We start from the raw sequence: 22,670 nt of genomic DNA on the forward strand, positions 1-22,670 counted from the left end.
TCTGATGTGGGTTGTACGATAGAATTGGGAACAAGGATGCGTCCATACATCCAAGGTCACATGTGTGTTTAGGAACAACGGATGTATATTTTCTTTTCCTTTCAAATTCAGTCGCTGAAGGAAAGAGCAGGAACCCACAGGTCCTTTGCACAGAATTCTGCAGTGGACGGTTTGTAGCATTCAAACTGGGTAAGTTTCACCTCCGATTGCATCATCGGCTCTATTGTTCCTTGTGTTTTTCTTGTGGCACAGTGCCTGAAATTTGTACACAAGTATTAATCTTTTACAAGGGCATTGTTGACATTTCTTGTAATCATTTATTTGAGTCATAGAGCTCTTCTTCAGTAAGTTGATGGTGCCTGCTATGTTCAAGTACTGCCAGGAACTAGCTGATCTTGAACAGTATCATAAGGCTAGAGCCCAAACAGCCAGGTTGAGAGCTAGAATAGACTTCAGCTCTTTTCATTGTTCTGCCACCAATCAATCAGCTCTATGACTTGGAGCAGCAAATAATTTTGAAACAGAGAGATAGCTGGCAAACTTTTTTAGAACTCATTTTTCTTTATCAGAAATAACAAATTCAAACTAGTAACATATGACACCTGTCCATTATTCTAAGATGGGTGATACCCTTAGAAATCCTCTTAGAGCCCTCTCAAAGCTCCCTCCTCATGTGCGCAGATAATGGGATGGTTAATGATAGTTTTAGGTGAAAGTGCCTGGATGTGGCCTGGCAGGTTACAAAGGCAGAACTGGGAACAAACAGAGCAACAGGCCATGCGGTCTTCAAGTGGAAAGCAGAGGTTTTGTTCTTCTATGTGCATTCCTGGGATCAGGGCCCAAGGATGTAACCTCCCTGCATCTGCAATGTCGTCTTCAAAATAAAAAAGTCATCATACATTTTATTTCTTTGATCTAGGGCCAGTGCATCAAATAAAACCATCTTTATAAAAGCCCCTTTAGACATTAAAAATTAAAATCTGATATAAGAGCCATCAAGAAGACATAAAGGACCCTTTCAAACACAACAGTTCAAGAAATCAGCCTCTCGCGAAACATTTGAAAGGACTGTTAGTCATGCCTGCAGAACACTTTATTTATGGCTGCTGGAAGCGAATCCTCGTTAGCACGATGATGCATTCCCCCAGTGAGGCCTTTGAGTGACAAGATTCTAATGCTGTCAGAGAAATCCATGAAGTCCAAAGAGCCTCACCTTGTCTGAAGTGTTTTCTGAACATGCACATCATGGCGGGAGCAGAAAAAGGCTCTGAGATTAGGGCTGGATGGAGCAGGCTGATAGTCATGTGTCCCCTGCATCCTGAGAGGCTGTGTGAACACCCCTGACTAGGTTGTGTCAGCAGTCCCAACAGCTCTGGGTCCCATCCAATGGAGGGGACAAAGACTGGGGATTCTTTTAGAAAATTTCTCTGAGCGGCGACATTGTCCGACACAGTTTCTTTGATAAAGGGCTCATTATCTGTCTGTGTGACTTTGCTCTTGGTTTTGATGCTGGCAGTGCCAATGAGAGCATATTTAAGCAAATCCTTTTACCCCGACAGCTGTAGCAGCGCCCTGACAATGTGTGCCAGCGCTCCAGGCTTGGGTGTGGAATACAATCAACCATGGGCTAAATTTCCAATTAGCTGAATCACCAAGGAACGTAATTTATTAGCTTGCTTTCCACTCTGCTCGCCCTTCCCTGTCACTTTTCTAAGGCAAGCTCATTTTCAGATTAAAAAGAGCAGAGGATGCCTTGGAATGGTTTCTGGAATTCAACTGGCATGTGACTTCAGGGCCTGCGTGGGTCAAAAGAAGGCCACTCTAGAACACTGAGTAGCGGGGGGGGGGGGGGGGGGAGACGGGAATGACCTCAAAGAAAAGAAATCAACACAGTGATCCACAATTGAATTGTTCTAGGAGACAGTCTGTGAACAGTAGTGGGGGAAGATCTACCCTCCCAGTCTGAAACGGGTAATTAAGCTTTCGTCTCTAAGAGGGGGAACTGAAATCCGATGGCAAGTCAAGAAGCCCAAAGCTCGGAGAACTGCAACTTTTGTGAAGAAGAAAACAGGTTTTAATTAAAGTAAGGTAACTGTGTGCCATCCCAGGATAGGAAGGGAGGGAACAGGGACATGTTCCTCTTCATCAGACAATCACCAGAACATGGTCCCAGGCACACTCCACCAGGCACCTAGGAGATTTCAACAAAGATTTTTTTTTTCTATAGTCAGGATGACATATTCAGCAATAGTCCCCACCCATTAACCCATTAACAAGAACCTTTCAGTCCAGCCAGGGCAGGGCGTACCTGTAATTCCATCCCTTGGGAGCCTGAGACAGCTGGGCAGCTAGTCTCAGGCCAGCCTGGGCTACACAGTGAGACCCCCTTTCCAAAACAGCAGCCGCAGAAGTAGTAATCTTGCAGTGAATCATCCTGCACTGAAGTTTCCCTAGACTCAGGAAGGGATTAAGGTGAACGAGGAGGTTTTCAGGTTGCTATGCAGGCTGTGTACTAAACGAGAGGATCGTATCAAAGACAACATCAGTAATGGCATGTACTTTGTAGACTTGAATATTTATTGCAACAGCTTTATGGAAGACACTAGAAAACTCCCATTGTTCTCAGCAACATTAATAAATCATTGCAAATCCTGGCAGAATTTAGAATGCTGGGGGAAAAAAGAGCTATCCTCTTTTTTCTTATATCTTTAGTATTGCATAATTGGCATAATAAACTGCATATACTTAATGTGTAAAATTTAGGGAGTTTTAACAGACACCTGAGGCCAAGAATCCATCAGCATAATAAAGACAGTGAGCATAGTCATCATGCCCCAAAATTTCTGCATGCCTTTGCTTAGACTCTCCATCTCTTCACGCCTACATCAACCCAGCAGAGCAGCAATCAATTAATCACAGAGCAGTTCACATTCTCTAACATTTTAAGTGCATTTAAACAAGCCCTTTTAGACCATTTAGTTTGGACTTTCTCTCTCTCTCTCTCTCTCTCTCTCTCTCTCTCTCTCTCTCTCTCTCTCTCTCTCTCTCTCTCTCTCTCTCTCTCTCTCAGCATCGTAATTGGAAGTGGACCTGTTTTATTCTATCAGCAGTTGACTCCTTAGTTCCTTTGCCTCTGCACCTTCAGATACGACTGACAAGCAGTATCCCCCAATGAGCAAACACCAGAGTTTGTTTACTCCTTCACCTGTTCATTGCTGGGGGCAGTGCAAACAAAACGTGTGTGAACATTTACAGGCTTCTGGTGGGCCTGGACTTTCATTTCTCTGGACTGAATCCTTCGGAGAGGAACAGCTTGATCTTATTGTAGATATACACTTAGCTGCTTGGCTGTTTTCTTGACTGTCCCAGTCCGTATCACCTCTGCCGGTGTAGTGGGATCACACTTGTCCTGTATCCTTGCCATGACTTGGCATGGTCAACCTTTGGAATTTTAGTTTTTAGTAGACCAGGTATAGCGATGTTATCTCATCATATGTTCTTTTAAAATCTGACAGTCATTTATTGAGTGCACAGAGAATGCAAAATAACATTTCTTAAATAAATTGGGTCCTTAATTTTTAAAAACGTTGTTGCGTTGAAGTGGCTGTAGTGTCTACTGTGAACCTGTGGTGTAGTAGGAAGAATTATGCTTACAGCACCATGCAGCCATCACCGGCGTGTTTCAAATGGAAACATGCAACCATTAAAGCCCTTCCTGCCCTGCTATTCTGAACCCTCCCTTTCTATGAATTTGCTTAGTCTAGATATCTCATGACAATAGAATGATATTTCTGCATGGTTTCTGTCTCACTAGGCATGACATTTTAAAAAGTTTATCTGTGTCCAGCAAGTTCACCAAAAATATTTTATCTTATGTATATGCACATATGCATATGCTTTTTGTGTGACATGGAGGTATTTATCCATTCATGTGATGATGGACATTTGGATTTGCTTTGGGCAATTGTTGAATATGGCTGAATATTGTTCACAGTTCCTATGAACATGATGTATAAGTGTCTGACGGACATTTGTGGTTTTCATTTGTACTTCCCCATGGGTTTTTATATGTGAATTGGTTTTTCATCCATATTTTTTGTTGTTGTTGAAATTTTGTTTGGAACCTTTTGACCACTTTTCAAAACCACAATTTTTATTATTCAGTTGTAAAACCTTCAAATTTACTTTTACCAAGTTTGCTTTTAATTTTCATAATAGTATAATTTGGGGAGAAACATTTTGAACATTGATAATATCCAACATATTATTATCTTTTCCTTTCATCCATTTCAAATTTTTGTGTCCTAATATTCTGGAAAGCTTTTCCAGGCCTTCCCAAAACATTGAAAAGTTGTATTGCTTTAGCTGTTAAATTTAAGCTGATGATCCATTTCAAGTTAATTTGTATATAGTGAGCGGTAAGGTCAAAGTTCGCTTTTCCTTGTACACAACTTCCCATGCCCATGTCCCATGCCCATTGATGGGTTACAACACATGTAGACTGGTGGTACGTTGGCCCCACTCACCTGTCCTCAAGTCTGGATCTGGATTATATGCCTTTCAGATGTGCTGCATGCACATCACCCACACTGTAATATTTAACAGTCACAGATATAGGAGGTTAGCAGGGAGTCAGAAGTCCTACCCTTCAGACCTCTCTCCCTTGCTGAGTGCTCCCTTACAGAGCAGTTTATAAGGAAATGCATAAATTTTGCTTGTTTTATGTTTTATTTACTTAGCCAAGCGTATTGCTTCATAGCCTACCTTCTTGTTGAAGATGGCTTGAAGAGAAGATATTAGGCAAAATGTTAATTGAAATGCTCAGTGCCTCATTACTTCTCATTCATACCCAGACAGTCAGTCATATAGCATGACAGCACTTGCATACATGAAGCCTGAATTCCATTCCCAGTATCACATATGCACTCATGCATGTACTCCCATTCACCTACAAAAAACAAGGGTCCCCAGGGCATATGCTGTTATCAGAGATTTGTAAGCATGCAACCATGCACTTAGTCTTTCTCTAGAACACAGTGGGAGGTTCCCTCTTTCAAAACTTCATACATAATAGCTTTAATAAGCTCATTACACCTAAATGAGAATTATAGGAATGCTAGCTTCTTGAATTCTTACTCTGATTTTAAGCATCCTGGTCAATGATTTTTTTTTCATAGTATGTATTTAACCTAGATACTCATAATAGTTAAAGATATTGAGATAAGTAGCATGCAGCTTGGATTCACCCCAAGTACTTTTCAACTATCAGGCAGGAAAAAGGGGGAAAGGAAAGTACTGGGCAAAAGACCACAGTGTTTGATTCCAAGGCCATAAGCCATGGTCCTCACCAGTCACCAGCTCTGAGTCATCAAGTGCCTACAATTTCCATAGTATTGAAGAGCAGAAGATGTGGGATGGATGCATCTTCAGACCAGCACCGAAACATCTCAACATCCTTCGTCTTACTTATTTTAAATTCACAAAGTGGTGACCATCATACTCTTGGCTTAACCCATATTAAAAAAGAAAACCAAAAATCAAAAACGATGACTTAATTGCTACCACATAATAATTGGGATATTTCCCATCAATTCAGATTTTCAGTTTCTCTCTGAAAACTGGAAAGGGTGGAAAACCTGGGCTTAGAGTCTAGGCAACAACTCTCAACTAGCCTCCAGCATCAGCTGCTATACATGAGATCAGATGTTTCCACACCTGACAACCTTGCTGAAGATACCCTTTCCTACCTGCATTCTCCACGGTAGTGGTTCTTAAAAGCTGGCTTCACCTTGATGTTATGTGAAGATACTTAAAAAATAATTGATGCTCATGGCTTACCTCTGGACATTTTATAAAAACCATCTTGGGGATACAGGGTAGATCTTGGATGTTGGTAAACTCTCTAGGCAATTTTGCGGCGTGGTCAAAATTGAGGGCCACTTGGATACGTCATTTAGCCTGCATGTGTATCACCTTGCCATCTTGTTAACTGCAGTTTGTGAGCCACTGGGTTTAGGATAGGACCTCGTTTTCAGTCTTTCTAACATGCTCTTAATTCTGACAAAGTTGTTCATCTGTGGGCCTCGTGTTGAGTTAGATTCCAGGACATTTGTATTCATTTGGTTTGTGTTTGGAACTCTAAAATACACACAGGTTTCAATCCTAATGGAAGCATATTCTAAGATGACAGTTAATGCACTGGCTGGAGTACAAATGGTCAGCCAGTAACTGCATCCTACTGACTTTTTGTTGTTGAGGAAGGATATCATCTCCGTTTGTTTTGTTCACTCAAATTCTTTCTCTATAATGCAGGTTCTTTCTTGATTGACTCTGATTTCCAAACCATCTTTGCTGCTATGCATTATAAGTGATATTCCTGGATCCCTGTAGGGGGTTAGGGGGTTGCACATCTTCTGACATTTTTAGGCACCAGCCAATGCCAATGTCAACAATTTGACCAGTACCAGTTAAACTGTGTGTCCTGGTTAGCCTTTCTTCCCTTCTTTCTTTCCTTCCTTCCTTCCTTCCTTCCTTCCTTCCTTCCTTCCTTCCTTCCTTCTTTCCTTCCTTCCTTTGTTCTTGTTTTGTTTTGATTCAGTCAATTTGACATGAGGTGGAGTCTTTCAGGAAGAAGGGATCGCACCTGAGAAGATTCCTTGATTATATTGGCTAGTAGGCAAGTCTGGGGGACATTTCCTTGATTAACTCTTGATATGGAAGGACCCAGACCATTGTAGGTGATGTCACCTCTGGGAAGGTGGTCTTGGATCAGTGAGGAACAAGCTACAAGCAGTTCCTCCATGACTTCTGCTTTAGCTCCTGCCTTGACTTTCCTTCAGGATGGACTGTAGAATATAAAATAAAATTAGCCCTTTCCCCCCAAAGTTCCTTCCCATTTTGGTCTTTATTCCACGAACAGAAAGCAAACTAGAATACTGTGTCTATATGACATATGAGCATTTTATTGGAGTTGGTTCCAGGATGTCCCAGAAGCTCTGGGCCAATCATTCTCAAACCCCAGGATGCAGCAAATGACCTGCAGTTCCCCCCACTTCAATCTGACATGTTTGGTTTAGTGAAGACACCGAATTTAAATTTCCAGTAAGCTTCAAGGAGATGCGCATGGCTCTGACTCAAGTATCTGGAGGTTTTGTAGAAAAGAAAGGCAGGCAAGTCACACAATGGGCCCCTGCCTTATCATATCAGCTTCTTGCTTTATAACAGTTACATTTTGTTTCCAGATAAGATTTTACTCAAGAGAAAGTTACTAGAAAACACAAGTTTAAGGCTGTGCCTCAAAGGTTAAGAACTTGTCATGCAAGGGTAAATTCTCGCGTTCAGATCCCTAGCATTCAAGTAAACGCTGGGTGGGCATGGGGCTCAACTGTAATCCCAATGCACAGGAGGTAGAGACAGGTGATCTTTGGTGCAAACTGGCTAGCTGGACTATCTGATGGGGTGCTCTGGGTTCATGTGGGAGACCCTGCCTCCATAAATAAGGTGGAGAGTTATTGTCAACCACACACATGCACCCACACATACATACATATACATGTGAGCATGTATACACACACACACACACACACACACTCCAAGAATGAATAATGATGAATGTATTGTCACTGCTTTTAATTCATAGAACCTATACCATACTTGCTGTGGGACAATGGTCTGTAACCCTGCCACTTATATTTTAAATAAACGCTGATTGGCCAGAAGCCAGGCAGGAAGTATAGAAGAGACTACTAGGCAGGAAGTAGAGGTGGGGCAAGAAGAACAGGAGAATCATGGAAACAGGAAAGAGGCAGTCTGCAGTTGTCACCCAGACACAGAAGCCAGACACAGAGCAAGCAAGATGTGACTGCCTCGCCGAAAAAGGTACCAAGCCATGTGGCAAACACAGACAAGAATTATGGGCTAATGTAAGTTATAAGAGTTAATAAGAAGCCTGAGCGAATGGGCCAATCAGTTTATAATTAATGTAGACCTCTATGTGTTGCTTTGGGAATGAACGACTGTGGGACCAGGTGGGACAGAAACCTCAGTCAACACATACTAGTCATGTGTGGGAAGTTACCAACTTGATACAAACGAAACAGGTTATTTGGTGCTATGCATGAAGAAATAACTATTTTTTCCCATGTGACCCTCTCTGACATAAGTTGTGTGCCATGTTCAGCTATATGGGAAAAAGTCAAAGAAAGCATAAGTGTACAATAAACTGCTGAAGACTTGTCTAAAAGAAGAATCATGATTAGGAATCACATACTGTTTTCAGGCTGACTAGACTCCTATGGTGGGGTCTCTTTACAAGGCTCTAGTTAGTGCACAAGGAGGAGATAGCTGGAAGAGTTCATAGTTTTAGTTTCCTCAGAGGTGATCCCAAGGAAAACATTTGTGAGTGTTTATTATTTTAGTCATCTTAGTTTGGATTAGATCCAAGGACTTCTACCACAGGAAACACATCATTCCCATCCACCAGGAGGCTCTGCATTTAGCATAGTACAAAGAATGTTCCCTCCTTTCTTAGATTCTTATTGCTGTGATAAAAAAAAAAATATCCCGACCAAAGCAACTTAAGGGAGAAAGGGTTTAGCTCACAGATCCAAATAGTCGGTCATCACGGGTAAGTCAAGGAAGCCAACAGGAACTTGAATTAGTAGGTCATGATTATGTCCTCAATGAGAAAAGAGCAAAAACTAATGCGTGCATGCATAGGGCTCAGTTTCTTTTCTCCACTCAGACAATCCAGAACCTCCTGCCCAGGGGGGTAATTTCTCTACTCATAATTAAGATGGATCTCCCTATACAAATTAACATAATCAATATTTAGAGAGATTCTACAAAGCCTAGGCTGACTTGAACTTCAGACTCCAATGGCCACAACTTCAAAGTGCTGGGATTGCAGGTGTCGGTTACCACATCCCACATGACAGGTGGATTCTTAAATATGATGTGAGCAGCTGCCTGCTTTTTGTCTTTTGTCTTCACCAGAAACCAGGAGTAACAGAAACATTAGTGTACCAAGGAAATCTCAGATTTATTAGAATGAGAGTCGCCTTTAAACGCGGTTACATTTGCTAAGAATAAGCTGTGGGTTTCATCTTTTCCCTTCTGCTTCCAACACTCACAGTAACACAATACCAAATTTAGAATTTGACAAAAGACTAAGTACTTGGTTAAGAAAAGGTACGATTCTTGCCAGAATACTGGAGAAGTGCTGCAAAAAGGAACTTTAGGAAGAGAAGGGTGGGTGGCTGCGGATCCCTGAACTGCAAAATAAGCCATATTTTGGGAGCAAACTTTTTAAAAGTTCAAGAATTCCTGAACATTTTCAGAGAACAAAACACGGGCTGACATCTTCTCGTAATCATGGGAAGGAACATCACTTTTTTCTTTAGGAGCTTCAGGTGTGGCTAATGCTCCAAGGATCTGCATTCTTACATTTTAGAAACCATAGAATTCGAGTTGCAGCCTGTCGGAAGCATTAGAGGGCGGTGGGCTATCTGACCTACATTGGCCCTGCGGTCCAAGGACCGCCAGAGATCCCTCCTCACAGAACTCTTCTTTTCCCCCAGGTCCCGCCTGGCTCGGGAGGCGGCGGTGCCAGGGTTTTGCAGGCGGCAGCAGGCTGCGGGCACTCCTTGCTCCGGCTCACCCTTTCACCCCTCCTTCACCCCAGGAGTGCCACGCCGGGTGGCGCGGTTTTTCTGACCACTAGGGAAGCTGTGCTGGCGAGGCCAGGAATTACAGGGCCTCCCTTCTTTGGCGAGCCTTGGCATCTGCGTCCTCCTGACCCTAGCCACTGCTTCTGAAACTATAGTGTGTTCGAAAGACGCAGGGTCTCGAAGATAGCAGGTAGCAAAGCCGGGTTCCCAGGAGGCCAGAACTTATCTTCCACCTCCCCCTGGGTCCCCACCTCCACTCCCAGTCGGGTCCGGGAGACGCCCCGAAGACGAATCAGCCCCAAGCGCGCAGAAGTAGAGCTCCGCAGCGGGGACCGCCCGCCGTCCGGTCGCCTGGGACATCCCCGTGCCGGGGGCGGAGGCGAAGGCGGCGGGGGAGGGGATTGGGGGTAGGGGCGGTAGGCACCGAGTTCTGCGCCCGGACCCTGGTCGCCCGCCCGGAGACTGGTAGAGGCGGAGGGCGCGGCTCGGGCTCTGGGGGCGGGGTCTCTGGCGCTGATTGGTGTGTGTCTGGGGGCGGGGCGGAGGGGCGGGCCCGGGGCGGGGCTGGCGCCTGGCGCTGGAGCCGAGGGTGCTCGGCAAGGAGTAGCGAGCAGCTGGAGCCGAGTTGGAGGAAGCTGCGGCCAAGGCGAGGACGGCTGTGCAACCAAAGAGCCTGGACAGCGGAGCGCCGGCGGGTCGCAGCTGGATCGCAGGCGCCTGGGAGCTGGGAGCTGGAGAGGCCGCTGAAGCCCAGGCCAGGCAGAGGAAGGAAGCGAGCCGCTCCGGAGGTAGGTGGCGGCGGTGGGTCCCCGTGTGCCCGGGAGGGGGAGGCAGTGCGAACACGCTCGGCCGCCGCTCTTCCTGTCACCGGCAGCCGCTTCTGCTGCGGAGCCACTCGAGGGGAAGCGACCCAGCTGCCAGCCCCCAGTCGCCAGCATCTCCCCGCCGCTGGAAAACCTTCTCGGGCCAGTGGCTAGCCTGCATGGTCGCGATCACCTCCTGCTGTCGTTTCCTCGGTGCTACCCCGGTCCGGCTTTGCTCGCAACTGGGCGCATTCGGTCCCGGAGTTGCCAGCGATCGCCGGCTTCCCTCCTCCTTCGTCACCTCACGCTTCCGAGGGTCCCCTATTGCCCTACAGCTTCCTGGAACCGGGAGCGCGCGAGGAGAGAACCTGGATCTCTGTCTTTGCAATAGCGTGACGTCCCCTCCAGGCCCGCAGCTGCAGCCGGGGTCGCCGGCCAAGCTGGGCCACGGTGGTCCCCGGAGCTCGCCCCCAGCCCCCGCCCTCCGAAGTTTGCCGCCCTCCTCTTCCGGGGTGGGGGAAGTGCGCCTCGGGGCGGTCGGTGGCTGGGGCTCTAGCTTGGCGTCTGGCGGCCGCCGGGCTTGGGCAGGTTGCTAGAGGCATAATGAGTGGGATCCTGGCACCGCCCGGAAATCCAGCTTTTTCTAACGCGGGGCTACCCTGGAGGGACCTGCCCAGCAATATGTGGCCGACCCGGGAGAGCCGGCCCCGCGTCCAAGCCTAGACTAAAATATCAGGGGGAATTGTCTGCAAGCCACTTCCTTCCCAAAGGCAGAAACTGCCCGGCAGATCACGAGACAAAGAGAATAGAAACGCTCTGACCAGGCACGCATGTACAGAAATGCATTTTGGTTACCAGCTTTCGTGCACAATAATGCAAGGGTGTGAGCGGAGTGGCTGTGGCATGTTGAATGCTGTGTGCCGGCACTGGATTCAGGGGAATTCTGCTCCTGGCACTGCTAATACCGGAAAGGTCTCTCTTTCACCGTTAATTCTCGAAGGAGCTGCAGGCTCTGGTTCTGTACTGGTGTGAGTTTAGGCTTTATGTAGGGGTTTCATGGTTTTAGGGCTTAAAAATTTCTCCCCTTTCTTTCCCTGTCTTTCCCCTTTGTCAGACAGTGCGAAGTAGGAAAGGATAAAGCAGTTCCGGGTTTTGAATGTAGCATGAGATTGTCATTTTTAGTGAGATCGAGTTTCAAGTTTTAGGTGTTAGGAGCATTCACAGAGCTGATTGACCTAGACTCCATGTGGAGCCCTCTCTTAATATTTCGTTAGCTCATGGTGTGTTTTGGACACCTTAAGGAGAGTAAATTCTGAGCAAAAAAAGCTTGGAGTAGTAGGCAGATGGGGTTATTTCTGCCACGGATTAGCAGATTAATGGTTTCTAAAGTAGAAACCGCTAGGACTCCAGGGCCTTCTGCACAGGTGAGGTGTCCCTGCACCGTTTGTCACAGAACAAGAAACCAGCACCCCAGGAGAGTTTTTTTTTTTTTTTTTTTTTAACCAGTTACATTCATTGTTTTTGAGATAAAAACAAATGGTAAGCAGGTCGTTTTCTTAAGCACACAAGTTGTTTAAATTTTGGAAAACAACTATTTTTGCCTATTACAAAGAAAATGATCCTGATTCTTCTTGCACCTCTCCTGGTTCAAAGTCAGGCTGAAATAGGAAAGGCAAGTGGGAGAAGCTCCTGGCTTTACAGAAGTTCCCTGCAATGCCGCCACCGGCCGCCTTCCCCTGTGCGCCTGTTGCAGGCCACACTCCTTTTCCATAGCAATCTGTCCGTTCTTATGATTTGAAGAAAGTTGGATTTAGCTGATCCTGGCTCTCAGACTGCTGTGGGAGAGTTTGCTTTTAACTTTCATCTTGCCCTGGGACTTGCTCCTAGTTGCATAACAGAACTCTGCCATGTGCACATTGTTATCTGCTGTTTTATTTGCATTTTTTATGATAGCACTCTGCTTTTTCACATCTGTGATGCACTGTAGCCATGTAAAAAAGTATTTCACTGCCCACTGATCCGATGTGCTTTTTTCTTTAGTTTTATATATATAAAGTTGGTTTGGGGAGAGAGCAATAGAACATGTTATAGGAATATGTATTTTAACTGCTGTTGGTGGGTTTATGCATGTATCTTTTGGAAATGTTAATTACACCTAAGCTGATGGATTGCTTTTTTTTTTTTTTAAAGAATTTTTGTTAGTGCATATTAATTTTTTGGAACTTTTTCTTTTTTGTTTTTTTCCTTTTTGGTTTTTGTGGGACATGGTTTTTCTGTGCAAAGCCCTAGCTGTCCTGGAGCTAGCTCTGTAGACCAGGCTGGACTTGAATATACAGAGATCCACCTGCCTCTGCCTCCCAAGTGCTGGGATTAAAGGCAATGTGCCACCACTGCCTGGCAACTTTTGGGGACAAAAATGTTACACATTTTGGTCATACTCACTCCCCCATTACCCTTTCTTGTCCCTTTCCCCTGTCATCTAAATTTCTCAGAAGGCTTTGAATCTTAAGTACAAGTCTATGCAACTCACAAACTTTGTTCCCTTAAAAGTGTTGGCTGTTCCTTTAAACTTTTGCCACGAGCACCATGAGCTTTAAGGTTATAGTGTTGATTAAAATTTCCTCTCTGCCCCCCTTTCTCCTAAGTAGTGTATGGGAGTGTTGTAAAAAGCATTCAATGTAAAAAGCATTGAAAAATTGTCCACATACTTGTTAAAACAGAAACAATTCTGGTCCAGCTTTTATTGTGTTTGCATTTTTGATTTGCAAAATGTGTTTTATTGGATAGATAGTGAATGATCCAACTGGCGGGGGGGGGGGGGGGAGGGAGGGGATGAAGGGGGGTGTAGAAATTTATGGTAGCCCCTGTCAGGCCATTATGCGTATTGGGTTGGCTAAGCCCAGAGCCTCTTGCATGGTGCAGGGTTTTGCTAGCAAACGCAGGAATGAAGCAGCTGATGAAGCTTTGAAAACTAGAAAGTCACCTGTCAATGGAAGGGATTTTCAGGTGTGTGTGTGTGTGTGTGTGTTGTGTGTTGTGTGTGTGTACATTCATTATTTTGGAGGCAGTGTCACAAGTTGTCCTGACTGGCCTTGAACTCTATCTACTTGTACCAGAAGTTGACTTTGAACTCTTGAGCCTTTTACCTCTACCTCCCAAGCCCTGGGGTTATAGGCTTGTGCCACCAAACCCAACTGTCAGTTTTGTTTTTACTTTAAAATTTTGTTTTACTTTAAAATTAGACAATTTAAATTGTATCATTTTTCCTTCTTGAAACCTTGGTTGTGATTAACTTTTAAAGTTCTCATTATTTTTTGTGTTTTTTAAAGCCTCGTTTGTGTCCTCCCTAATGTGATTTTTTTTTTTTTTTTTTTTTTTGGTCGTGGTTTTGCCAGTACTCTTACTGAAATCACTTGCCTAAAGAAGTGGCAATTAAAGGCCATTTCTTGTACACTAAGGCCAAATGAACTGAAAAGTAGACTGTGTAATTACGTACAGCTTGTCTTGTTTGGCTTATGCTATCTCCCACCCCCCACCCCAATACCTTCTTCTGGTGAAATGTGGGATGAGTGTACTACAATCTTAATTGTAGAAATAAAAAGGGCCTGTAAAAACATGGCTGGAGATTTTGTTCTGTGCCGTTGTTTTCCTTAAAGTCAATCAATTGTATAGCCATCAGCACCTGTAGTCAAAATAGTCCTCAGGTTAATGATCACCTGGGAGCGAACTGAAGCCATAGGAACCTGGCAAAGGGTCAGGAGGCTCCACCAGTGGCTGTTGTGAGTCGGTGGAAGCCAGATGCCTTGCCGGGCGGTTCAGCCTTTGCCCCTTGCCTTCATCCTGGAATGCCTCTGTGGCTCTGAGGACTGGGCTTGTCCCATGAGGACCCAGCTGCCCTCATTCTCCTGAGCATTGCGTTAGCAGGCTCAGATTTTCCTTTCTGAGAGCAGCCTAGGGAGCAGCCATGAAACCCAATTAGACGACAGTGTCATGACTCCCACCTCGTGCCCTGTCACCAAGCAGGCTCCTGTCACCCTCCCTCCCACGCAACACCCCTCTGACCTCTACTCAGCTGCTTTCCACCTTGGGTCTGGAGAGAGAATTACTTGGGCTAAGTCCACAGGCAGGCTCTATCTGACTCTATTTACAGCAGGGTTTTATTTTAGGTAGCTTCAGGCTTCTTTTAGAACTGCTTGCAGCATTGAAAGGCAGCGCAAGAGAGAATTCCTGGCACCTGTCTGTTTCTGTTTTAAATCTGCATTGTGTAAAAGGCAGTGACGTTCAACGCTGATATTGCTAGCAGTCCTGTCGTTCCTGAGAGCAGTCTGCAAGAATGCCACCACTACAGTTGACTGTCACTTCAGGCATGCTATTTCACTCGGCTTGTTTTCTCATCTGCAAAATGGGGCTGATAATTAAGCCACGGCAGTTGCGAGAGTGCATGCAAAACTCCCAGCACTGTGCCTGGCACACAGTGAGCCCCCGAGTCAGGGATAATTATATTAAGCTGGTACCGAGAAGCATGGTGCTACGTGCTTTGTGAGTGTAATTGCCTTTAATCCTCATAATGACCTAGTGAGGGATAGGCCTACGTCTTCCAGGCCTCACAGGTGATGAAATAAATGGTAAGGGAGGGAGGGTTCAAGGACTTGCCAATAGCTACCTATCTAGGCAGGGATCAGGACAGCCCCTGTTAGTTGCAGGGCAGAATTCACCCTTCCTACCATGAATTTTAAGGACTCCTATTGTTTCTTCCTTCCTTCTTTCTTCCTCCCTCCCTCCCTCCCTCCCTCCCTCCCTTCCTTCCGTGTGTGTGTGTGTGTGTGTGTGTGTGTGTGTGTGTGTGTTTCACAAGAAGAAGTACTTTAGGGCATCTCCCTTTGGTCATTCCTCCCAGGGTCATCGTTTCAATCCCTCTCTACTGTGGTGCTGCAAGGAACCAGGCATATCGGCCTCATATCTTCTTGGTGGGAGGATCCCTTCTTGGTCACATGGCCCTTCGTCCTACCCCTCTCTCCATCCTGATCCTCTTAGTCTAGAAGGGCTGCTGTGAGTGGGCCAGAGGAGCTCTCTCCTCTCCCCTTCTGGTGTGCTCAGGGACACCCAGTGCTGTAACCGCTTTGGAGCCCTGTCTCTTTACTGTGTCACCTGGATGTGTACTCTCTGCCCCTAAATGGCCTGCAGGCAGGAATTACAGCCTCCACACCCTACCTACCCACATTAGCTACCCAGCCTGGAGTGTGGCAGCAGGCCGCGCATTCTGCCTAGCTCATTGCTTTCGAAAGGAATGAAGATATCAGATGCTCTGACACTGGGCTTACATTGAGCCCATCTTTTTCATCCTATTTTAATTGAGGCTATTCAATCCCATCACTTTATATATAGACTCATGGTCTTTCTAGACTCTTAGGTCAGTTTAATAGTTAATAACTTCAAGAATTTTGAAAGGTAGGCATATTTTCAAGTAACAGTTCTTGTTTCTCAGAAGACTGTAAGTTGAGGTGGGACATTTACCCTGGACTCTGAGCTCTGTCACATTCAGGGAGGAGGTTACACATAGAGGTGTAGGCTGCCCATCTTGTCTTGGCTATTGAGCCTTTTGGTGCTGCCACCCAGTGTCACACTGCTAATTTTATCACAGGATGATGATGTAGAAGTAGGTATCATCTTGTCTTTTTGTTTGTTTGCTTTTAATTTTAAATGCAGTTTGAGGAGGTCCATTATTTCTGACTCCTCACTCAGTTTCCCACATGCTGTCCTTTGTAAAAGGCGAATAGAAGAATGCGACAAAACCAGAGGGCTTTTCAGGGTGGTTTTTTTTTTTTTTTTTTTTTTTTTTTTGGTTCTTTCTGATTGTGCCTACAGATTAGAAGGTTAAACTAAAAATACATAAATAAATAAGTAAAAAAATATTTTTAAGCCATTGTACATTAAGCAGTCACGGATTTGTAATTGTCAAGCCTTAAAAACAATTTTATTTGGGCAAATAAAAATTGCTCAGTTTGTTAGCAGAGAAAGAAAATTTACTTCTAGTGACTGGGACTGTAGACAGCTATGAAAGGGTTGAGAGACTGGAGCAAAATAATAATAATAATTCCCATAAGGCAGTTGCATATGATCTTGTATAAGAATAAGTTACTTTTCAATTTCTTACAGAATTCCTTTCTGCTCCTTTGGGGGGGATACAATATCCTAGCCTAGCTTACAGTTTACAGCGTAAACTTGCCTGGGTATCTGAAAGTACTACTTTGTTGACAGTGAATATAAAGTGAATCTGGCTGGGAAGAGCTCGCTGGGCAGGTGCTTGTAGTCGAAGAGAGCTGGAGGCAGAATTCGGTGAAAGTGGGAAATAGCTGTGTAGTCCAAACTCCAAATTGATCTCAGGAGGGCGACACGGGCACTTCCCATGCTTCAGGCTGCTGGGTGCTGCAGTCCTGGGGACAGTGCAAGGGAGGGCTTGCCAGTCCTTGTGACTCTGGGTTGAGGCTTCGCTTATCTCCCCAGGGAGGAGCCAAGGTTTTAGAAACTGTGCCTTAAGAGGCCCAGGAGAGTAGCACAGGGCAGACAGGCCAAGAGGAATACAGGTGGCAGGAGCTTCCTTTACAGGTTTCGAGAAGTGGGCGGTCGTCCAGAAGTGATGGACTCGGGATTCTTTTATTCCCTAGTTTATGGACTTCCTAGGCAAGGATGTCTTTTAATGGAGTCGTGTTGGAGGACATTGGCGTAGCTGAGTCTTCAAAGCCGGGGCTCCACACGTTGACTGGATCTGTGTTTAGGTTCTGCATCTGGTGCTGAGTGCAGTCACGCCTGAGAAGCTAAACTTCCTCCACTTGTCAAGTGAGACTATCTAGAGTACCTTGGTTACTGTGGGGATGGAAGGGGTTAATGGAGGCACAGCGCATGTGATGCTGGTTGAGATAACACTGCCTCATTTAAATGGGTATGGCAGGCCAGAGAAGTGTACCTAGTGCAGTCAGAGAGGGCTGCTTGCCTTCTCTGCCAGCCACGGTCTCTCTGAACTTTGTCACCACACGACCAGGTCCCCACCCAAATGAATGACTTGTGTGCTCACTCTCTTTTTACAACATTGCCTTTAGACTGCTTCCCTGACACCCAACCATAACTGTCTGCATTGATCATCCTGGCCTTGTTCTACCTGCCATTCTTGAGACACATTCAACTTGCAATCCGCGAGCCATAAGAGATCTGGGGTTCCTGTATTAGAGTAAAACCCGGGGTTCTGCAGAGCTTTTAAGATTCTCTTGCCAGTGGCAAGGAGAGAGCATTGGCCCAAGCTTAGAGGCCTCGGAGGCGTACAGGGTGGGGATTGCTTCTGGAGAATCTAGCCTCCAACAGTTATCAGACTCCTCCCAGAGTCTCGCTCCCTTCTGTGGACTTAGCCCCAGGCACAATCAAGAGGCTCTCAGGGTCAGAAAGCCCTGAAAAGGCAAGGAGCAGTTTCTGAGTCGCTGGTGTGGAACATGCCTAACTGCATCATTGTGCTGTGTGCTAGGGGCTTGTTTCATGAGAGCTGGGGACTGGAGGCATTGCATTTCCTGTTCTACTGAGAATCCCACCAAGCTGGTCCTCTGGGTGGTTGCAATTGAGGAAGTGCAAGGCACCAGCTGGCAGAAAGATCCGGCCCTGGCTACTGACTTAGGACTTTCCCCTCCCCCCTAAAAGACATACATTGCCAGGAAAAGCTAACAAAAATTTCAGGGCAGATTTGAAGGAATTAAATTATTCTTAGGCATATTGCCTGGTTTCCAAGCTTTTAGGGATATGTAAATTTTCATGTTCTTTGGAGTTCTGTGTCTCTTTTGTACAGAGCACATTAGTACAAAAAAAATGAGATTTGCTAGTTCTACATTTTTGTGTGAATTTATGCAATGAATATTTAATTTAATTCTGGATCTTTCAGAAGGAGAGGTTTTCTTCAAACGTAATCTAGCTTATTTTTCTCATACGCTCCACTGGCCGCATTAATTTTTTTTCCCCACTGATGCTGAAATGCAAAGTAGAGCACTATCCCAAATTAATATTCTTGCTACACAAAGATTTCCAGTGTTTGTTTTCACTTCCTTTTAATATGCAGCCCTCCTTAGAGCGTTATTGTATAAAGCTAAGAGGCTTTAGCCATGTGAAGTTGAATGCTTTACACTTCTGAATGCCAACATAACAATTAATCTGTGATTAGATTTTGCTTCTTAAGACGCCTGCACTGAAAGAGCTCCTGCAACACTCAACTGCTAAAGTGTTTCTCTCTTCCAAACTTAGGAAAGTCTCTTTGATTGGACACAGACCCATGTGGCTGTGTTTGTATCGCTTTATTGTACAGGTTGCTGAACTGAAATCTTTAGCTTGAATTTCGCCTCTGCAGTAAAGGTAGCCTTGATCAGTACATGGGGTGCAGCGTGGATCTATGGTGCCTGCTGTCCTACTAGCCATCCAGGATGACTAAGGCTCTCCCGGATTGCTCCGCCCCCACTACGCTTGGCAACTGAAAGACAATGTTTGTCATTACCCTGGCCTCAGCCAAGCCTGTTTTACATAGTACTTCCGCAGCAGCAGCAGCAGCAGCAGCATGGCTACTTCCTTTCCTATCTTAACTCCTTAAGATCTAGCGGTATCCTCATTACTGGCCTGGCATCCAAGAAAGTCAGTGATGGTTCCTGCCCCCTGAAATCAGCTCTGCTTACAATGCCTCCGGTGTCCTCCTGATTTCAGCCAGAGTTTTCGGCCGGTCATTAGTACTTCTGCAGTGGCTGTCTCTATCCCATGAGCCTAGCATGGCTCATGGTCTCTTGGCTCTCCTTTGCCTAATATTGGTACAGAATTAATTCTCAGCAGCACAGGGTCAAGCACTTGCCCCCCTTGCTTCTGCCAGTGAGCCTTATCCACCTTCCACACATTTTCCCGGAACACCATGTACCACTTGAGCCTGCGCCTTTACAGGCCTGCTGCCGCCTCTCTGTCTCTGCCCTCCCTTTCTCAGCAGCCCTCGCTTCCATCCTTTCCCTGTGCCGGTCCCTCCAAAGCATTGAGGCCAGACTGGGATTCTTTTTGTACAGGCTTCGTCCCGTGACTGCTTCCCCGCATCGCTGTGCAGTGCGCACTGTCGAGGACTGACTTACACTGGCTGTCCGTGTGCATTTCAGATGGCCCGATTGCCTTTCCAACCCAGGCTCACTGTTCCCGCTTTGTCTTCTGATGGATGAGAATGCCTTTGCGTCTCTCTGTAACATGGCATTTGCTTGGTCCGTCTGTAGCCAGGAGCATGCCTTGCATTCCATTCTGGCTGCAGATTCCTGCAGTGTGGTCTCTCTCTCACTCGAACCCCATGGCATTTCGTGTCAGCATCTCTTATGTCATTTACCTAATGTTTTGGTTCCTTGTGTACTGGTCTTTTCTCCAGAACATTGCCACACGCTAGCACGGCTCCTCCTCCTGTCCCGCCTAGTGTTCTTAGAAGGCAGGGCCTGTCTTGCTAATCTTGGTGGTGTATACTGTGTCAAGCAGTAGCACACTGGCCCGTGTATGTCGCCTGCCAGAGTGATTAAGTACTTGTTGAATGGAAGTAGAAATTCAAATCCCCACAGATGGCAAAGTGTGATGTTCATTCATAAGCCTTGTTTCTGCTTTGCTAGGTGAAGCTGAGAGGGGAGTGTGGCAGTAAAATCAGACGACAGATGGACATTGTGACAAGAACGTCAGAAAGGATCGGGCCTCGCTGGGAGAGTCAGCCTGGAGTCGAGGTGTTGACAGGCCGCTGAGAAGGACACCAGGGCGGATTGCGGCATGCCGAGGGAGTAGAGCCTTGTCTTCAGTCACACCATTGATGGAGGACAGATGGACAGCCGGACGGCCAGTCAGCTCTCTTAAGCCTTTGGATAGCGGTCCTTCGTCCTCGGCTGGCCACCCGTTAGGGATTTTAGCCCATTCTGTGAACTCGCTTTCCCTCAAAACGTAAACTCAAGACTGCGGTGTGCAAGCCGACTCCTCTGTTGCCGGGTGACAGAGCTGCAGACATGAGCGCCGAAGGGTACCAGTACCGAGCGCTGTACGACTACAAGAAGGAGAGAGAGGAGGACATCGACCTGCATTTGGGGGACATACTGACCGTGAATAAAGGTTCCTTAGTGGCTCTTGGATTCAGCGATGGCCAGGAAGCTCGGCCTGAAGAGATTGGCTGGTTAAATGGCTACAATGAAACCACCGGGGAAAGGGGAGACTTCCCGGGAACTTACGTTGAATATATTGGAAGGAAAAGGATTTCACCACCCACTCCCAAGCCCCGCCCCCCTCGGCCCCTTCCTGTAGCCCCGGGTTCTTCAAAAACTGAAGCAGACACTGAGCAACCAGGTCAGCATGATGAGTATTTGGTTATTTAATAACCTTTTGTTTTTAGGTTTTTTTTTTTTTTTAACATTTTTTAATTGGTAAAATTTTAGATTTGAGCTGGGACACTAAGCTCTGAGTAGAAGTCATCTTGGCAATTGGACATGAACTGATATATAGTATATAAATGTTTGGGCAATCATGACATGGCTAGAAGTTTGCTTTTGTGTGTGTGGTTGGGAGCTTGTATAAATTGGGAGATGGTGTCTGAGAGCCTGTTTAGTGAGTACCATTGAACACTATTATTATAGTGGCCATTGACTTAACGCAGGCTTCCTATTCTTATGGTTGTTACTGCTTTGGGAAAGCGAAGGACAAGTCTAGTATAAGCATATTTAGTATTAATGTGGTTTGCACGGAAAAATGTCGAGTCTTGTAGTGACCGCAGAACTCAGCAGAGAAGAAACCATTGTTTTTCTAACCTAGAATCTGCCCCTGGGTTTCCTCTCGAGGCTTGGGGTTGGCATAAAAGGAAAGGGGCTTCTGTTCCCACAAGGGCTGTGCCCTTGTGGCAGTTGTTCCAGTCATCTGCTTGGCCCCAGTGAGGAGAAACTCAGGCTCACTGGGTACTTCTCTTAAATGGAGGCTACCTCCATTCAAAATCCATGTACTGGAGATGGCCTGACCTTGGGCTTGGGCACAGCTGTTCCTGGGTAGATTTCTTTTCCTTTTTTATTTTCAGTTTCTCACTGAGATGAGCTTCACAGTCAGCTATGGTGCTGTCTGTTTTGTTAGATACTGTTTCTCACTAGTAAATCTTGGGCCCCTTTGGGGCGAGGGGGTGGCGAGGGTGGTGGGGGTGGCATAGTCTTTCTCCCCACCCCCAGAGACTCAGAAAGGAATAACTAGGTTTGTTAGACAGATGAAGCTGCTGAGCTGTGGTTCCATACTGAGCAGAGCTGGACAGGTCCTGCACGGGAGGCTTCTGGAAGGGTTTTGAATCAGGTGAAGGAGCGCAGGAGAAGAAAAAGGCAGATTTCAGGGTGAGAGCTGCCTTTAGGCACTGGGCAGCAGGGTGGAAAATGTGCCAGAGGGCAGATTTGAGATATCCCCGAAGGGCTGGCTGCTCTTTTGGCCTCCCGCAATGGACTCCAAAGGGTTACTTGTTCTGAGAATGTTATACTATAGTTTTAAAACTATACTAAGTTAAGAAAGCATTTTTTTCCCCAATCAAACCAGAAAGTCTTGAACTGTGCATGTGTTTGGGGCACAGACAGTTTTCTAAGTGCTGTGTTTCTCCCATATTTTGGTTTAGGAGACTGAAGATTTACAAGTCATTGGTTTTTCTTTCCATCAAATAACAGCTTTCTGACCTGACTTCTCTTTGCCATTGTTGTTTGAAAGATTTGCTTATTTTCATTTTATGTCACGTGTGTGTGTCAGACCATGTATATATGTACACCACAGGCATGCAGGTGCCCACAGAAGTCAATAGAGGGCATCAGATCCCTGGAACTGGACTTACATGATGTCATAAGCTACCATGTGGGTGTTGGGAAATTGCACCCAAGTCTTCTAGAAGAGCAGCCAGTGCTATTACTTGCTTAGCCCTCTCTCTCTGCTCCCCTGCCTTCTTATTTTTTTTAAGTTAGAAACAGTTAAGTAGGTTCATTTAAGAAGAAAAATAACCTCGTTGCGCCCCAGATACAAAGGGCTGCAGAACCATAAACAAAAGCTCAGCTGAGTTCAAGATGACTCATAAGGTGGAGTTGAGCGCGCCAGGTCATAATTACTGATGAGAAGACTCTGTGAAAATAGCTTCTAGACAAACGTATATTCGATAACTTACCCTGTATAAGCT

At 45.7% G+C, this 22,670-nt stretch overlaps 1 protein-coding gene across 1 annotated transcript in view; it reads left to right on the plus strand.

Annotated features, from left to right (window-relative positions):
• Positions 1–10,251: 10,251 nt before the first annotated feature.
• Pik3r1 (phosphoinositide-3-kinase regulatory subunit 1) overlaps positions 10,252–22,670 on the plus strand; it is an 85,893-nt gene continuing 73,474 nt past the window's right edge. The window contains exons 1-2 of the mRNA XM_038321582.2: positions 10,252–10,456; positions 20,119–20,833. Coding sequence (XP_038177510.1) covers positions 20,500–20,833 — 334 coding nt within the window. The 5' untranslated portion in view covers positions 10,252–10,456; positions 20,119–20,499. The remainder of the gene's footprint in view (positions 10,457–20,118; positions 20,834–22,670) is intronic.

The sequence above is a fragment of the Arvicola amphibius genome, chromosome 3 (assembly GCF_903992535.2).
Source record: "Arvicola amphibius chromosome 3, mArvAmp1.2, whole genome shotgun sequence".
NCBI classification, from domain to species: Eukaryota; Metazoa; Chordata; class Mammalia; order Rodentia; family Cricetidae; genus Arvicola; species Arvicola amphibius.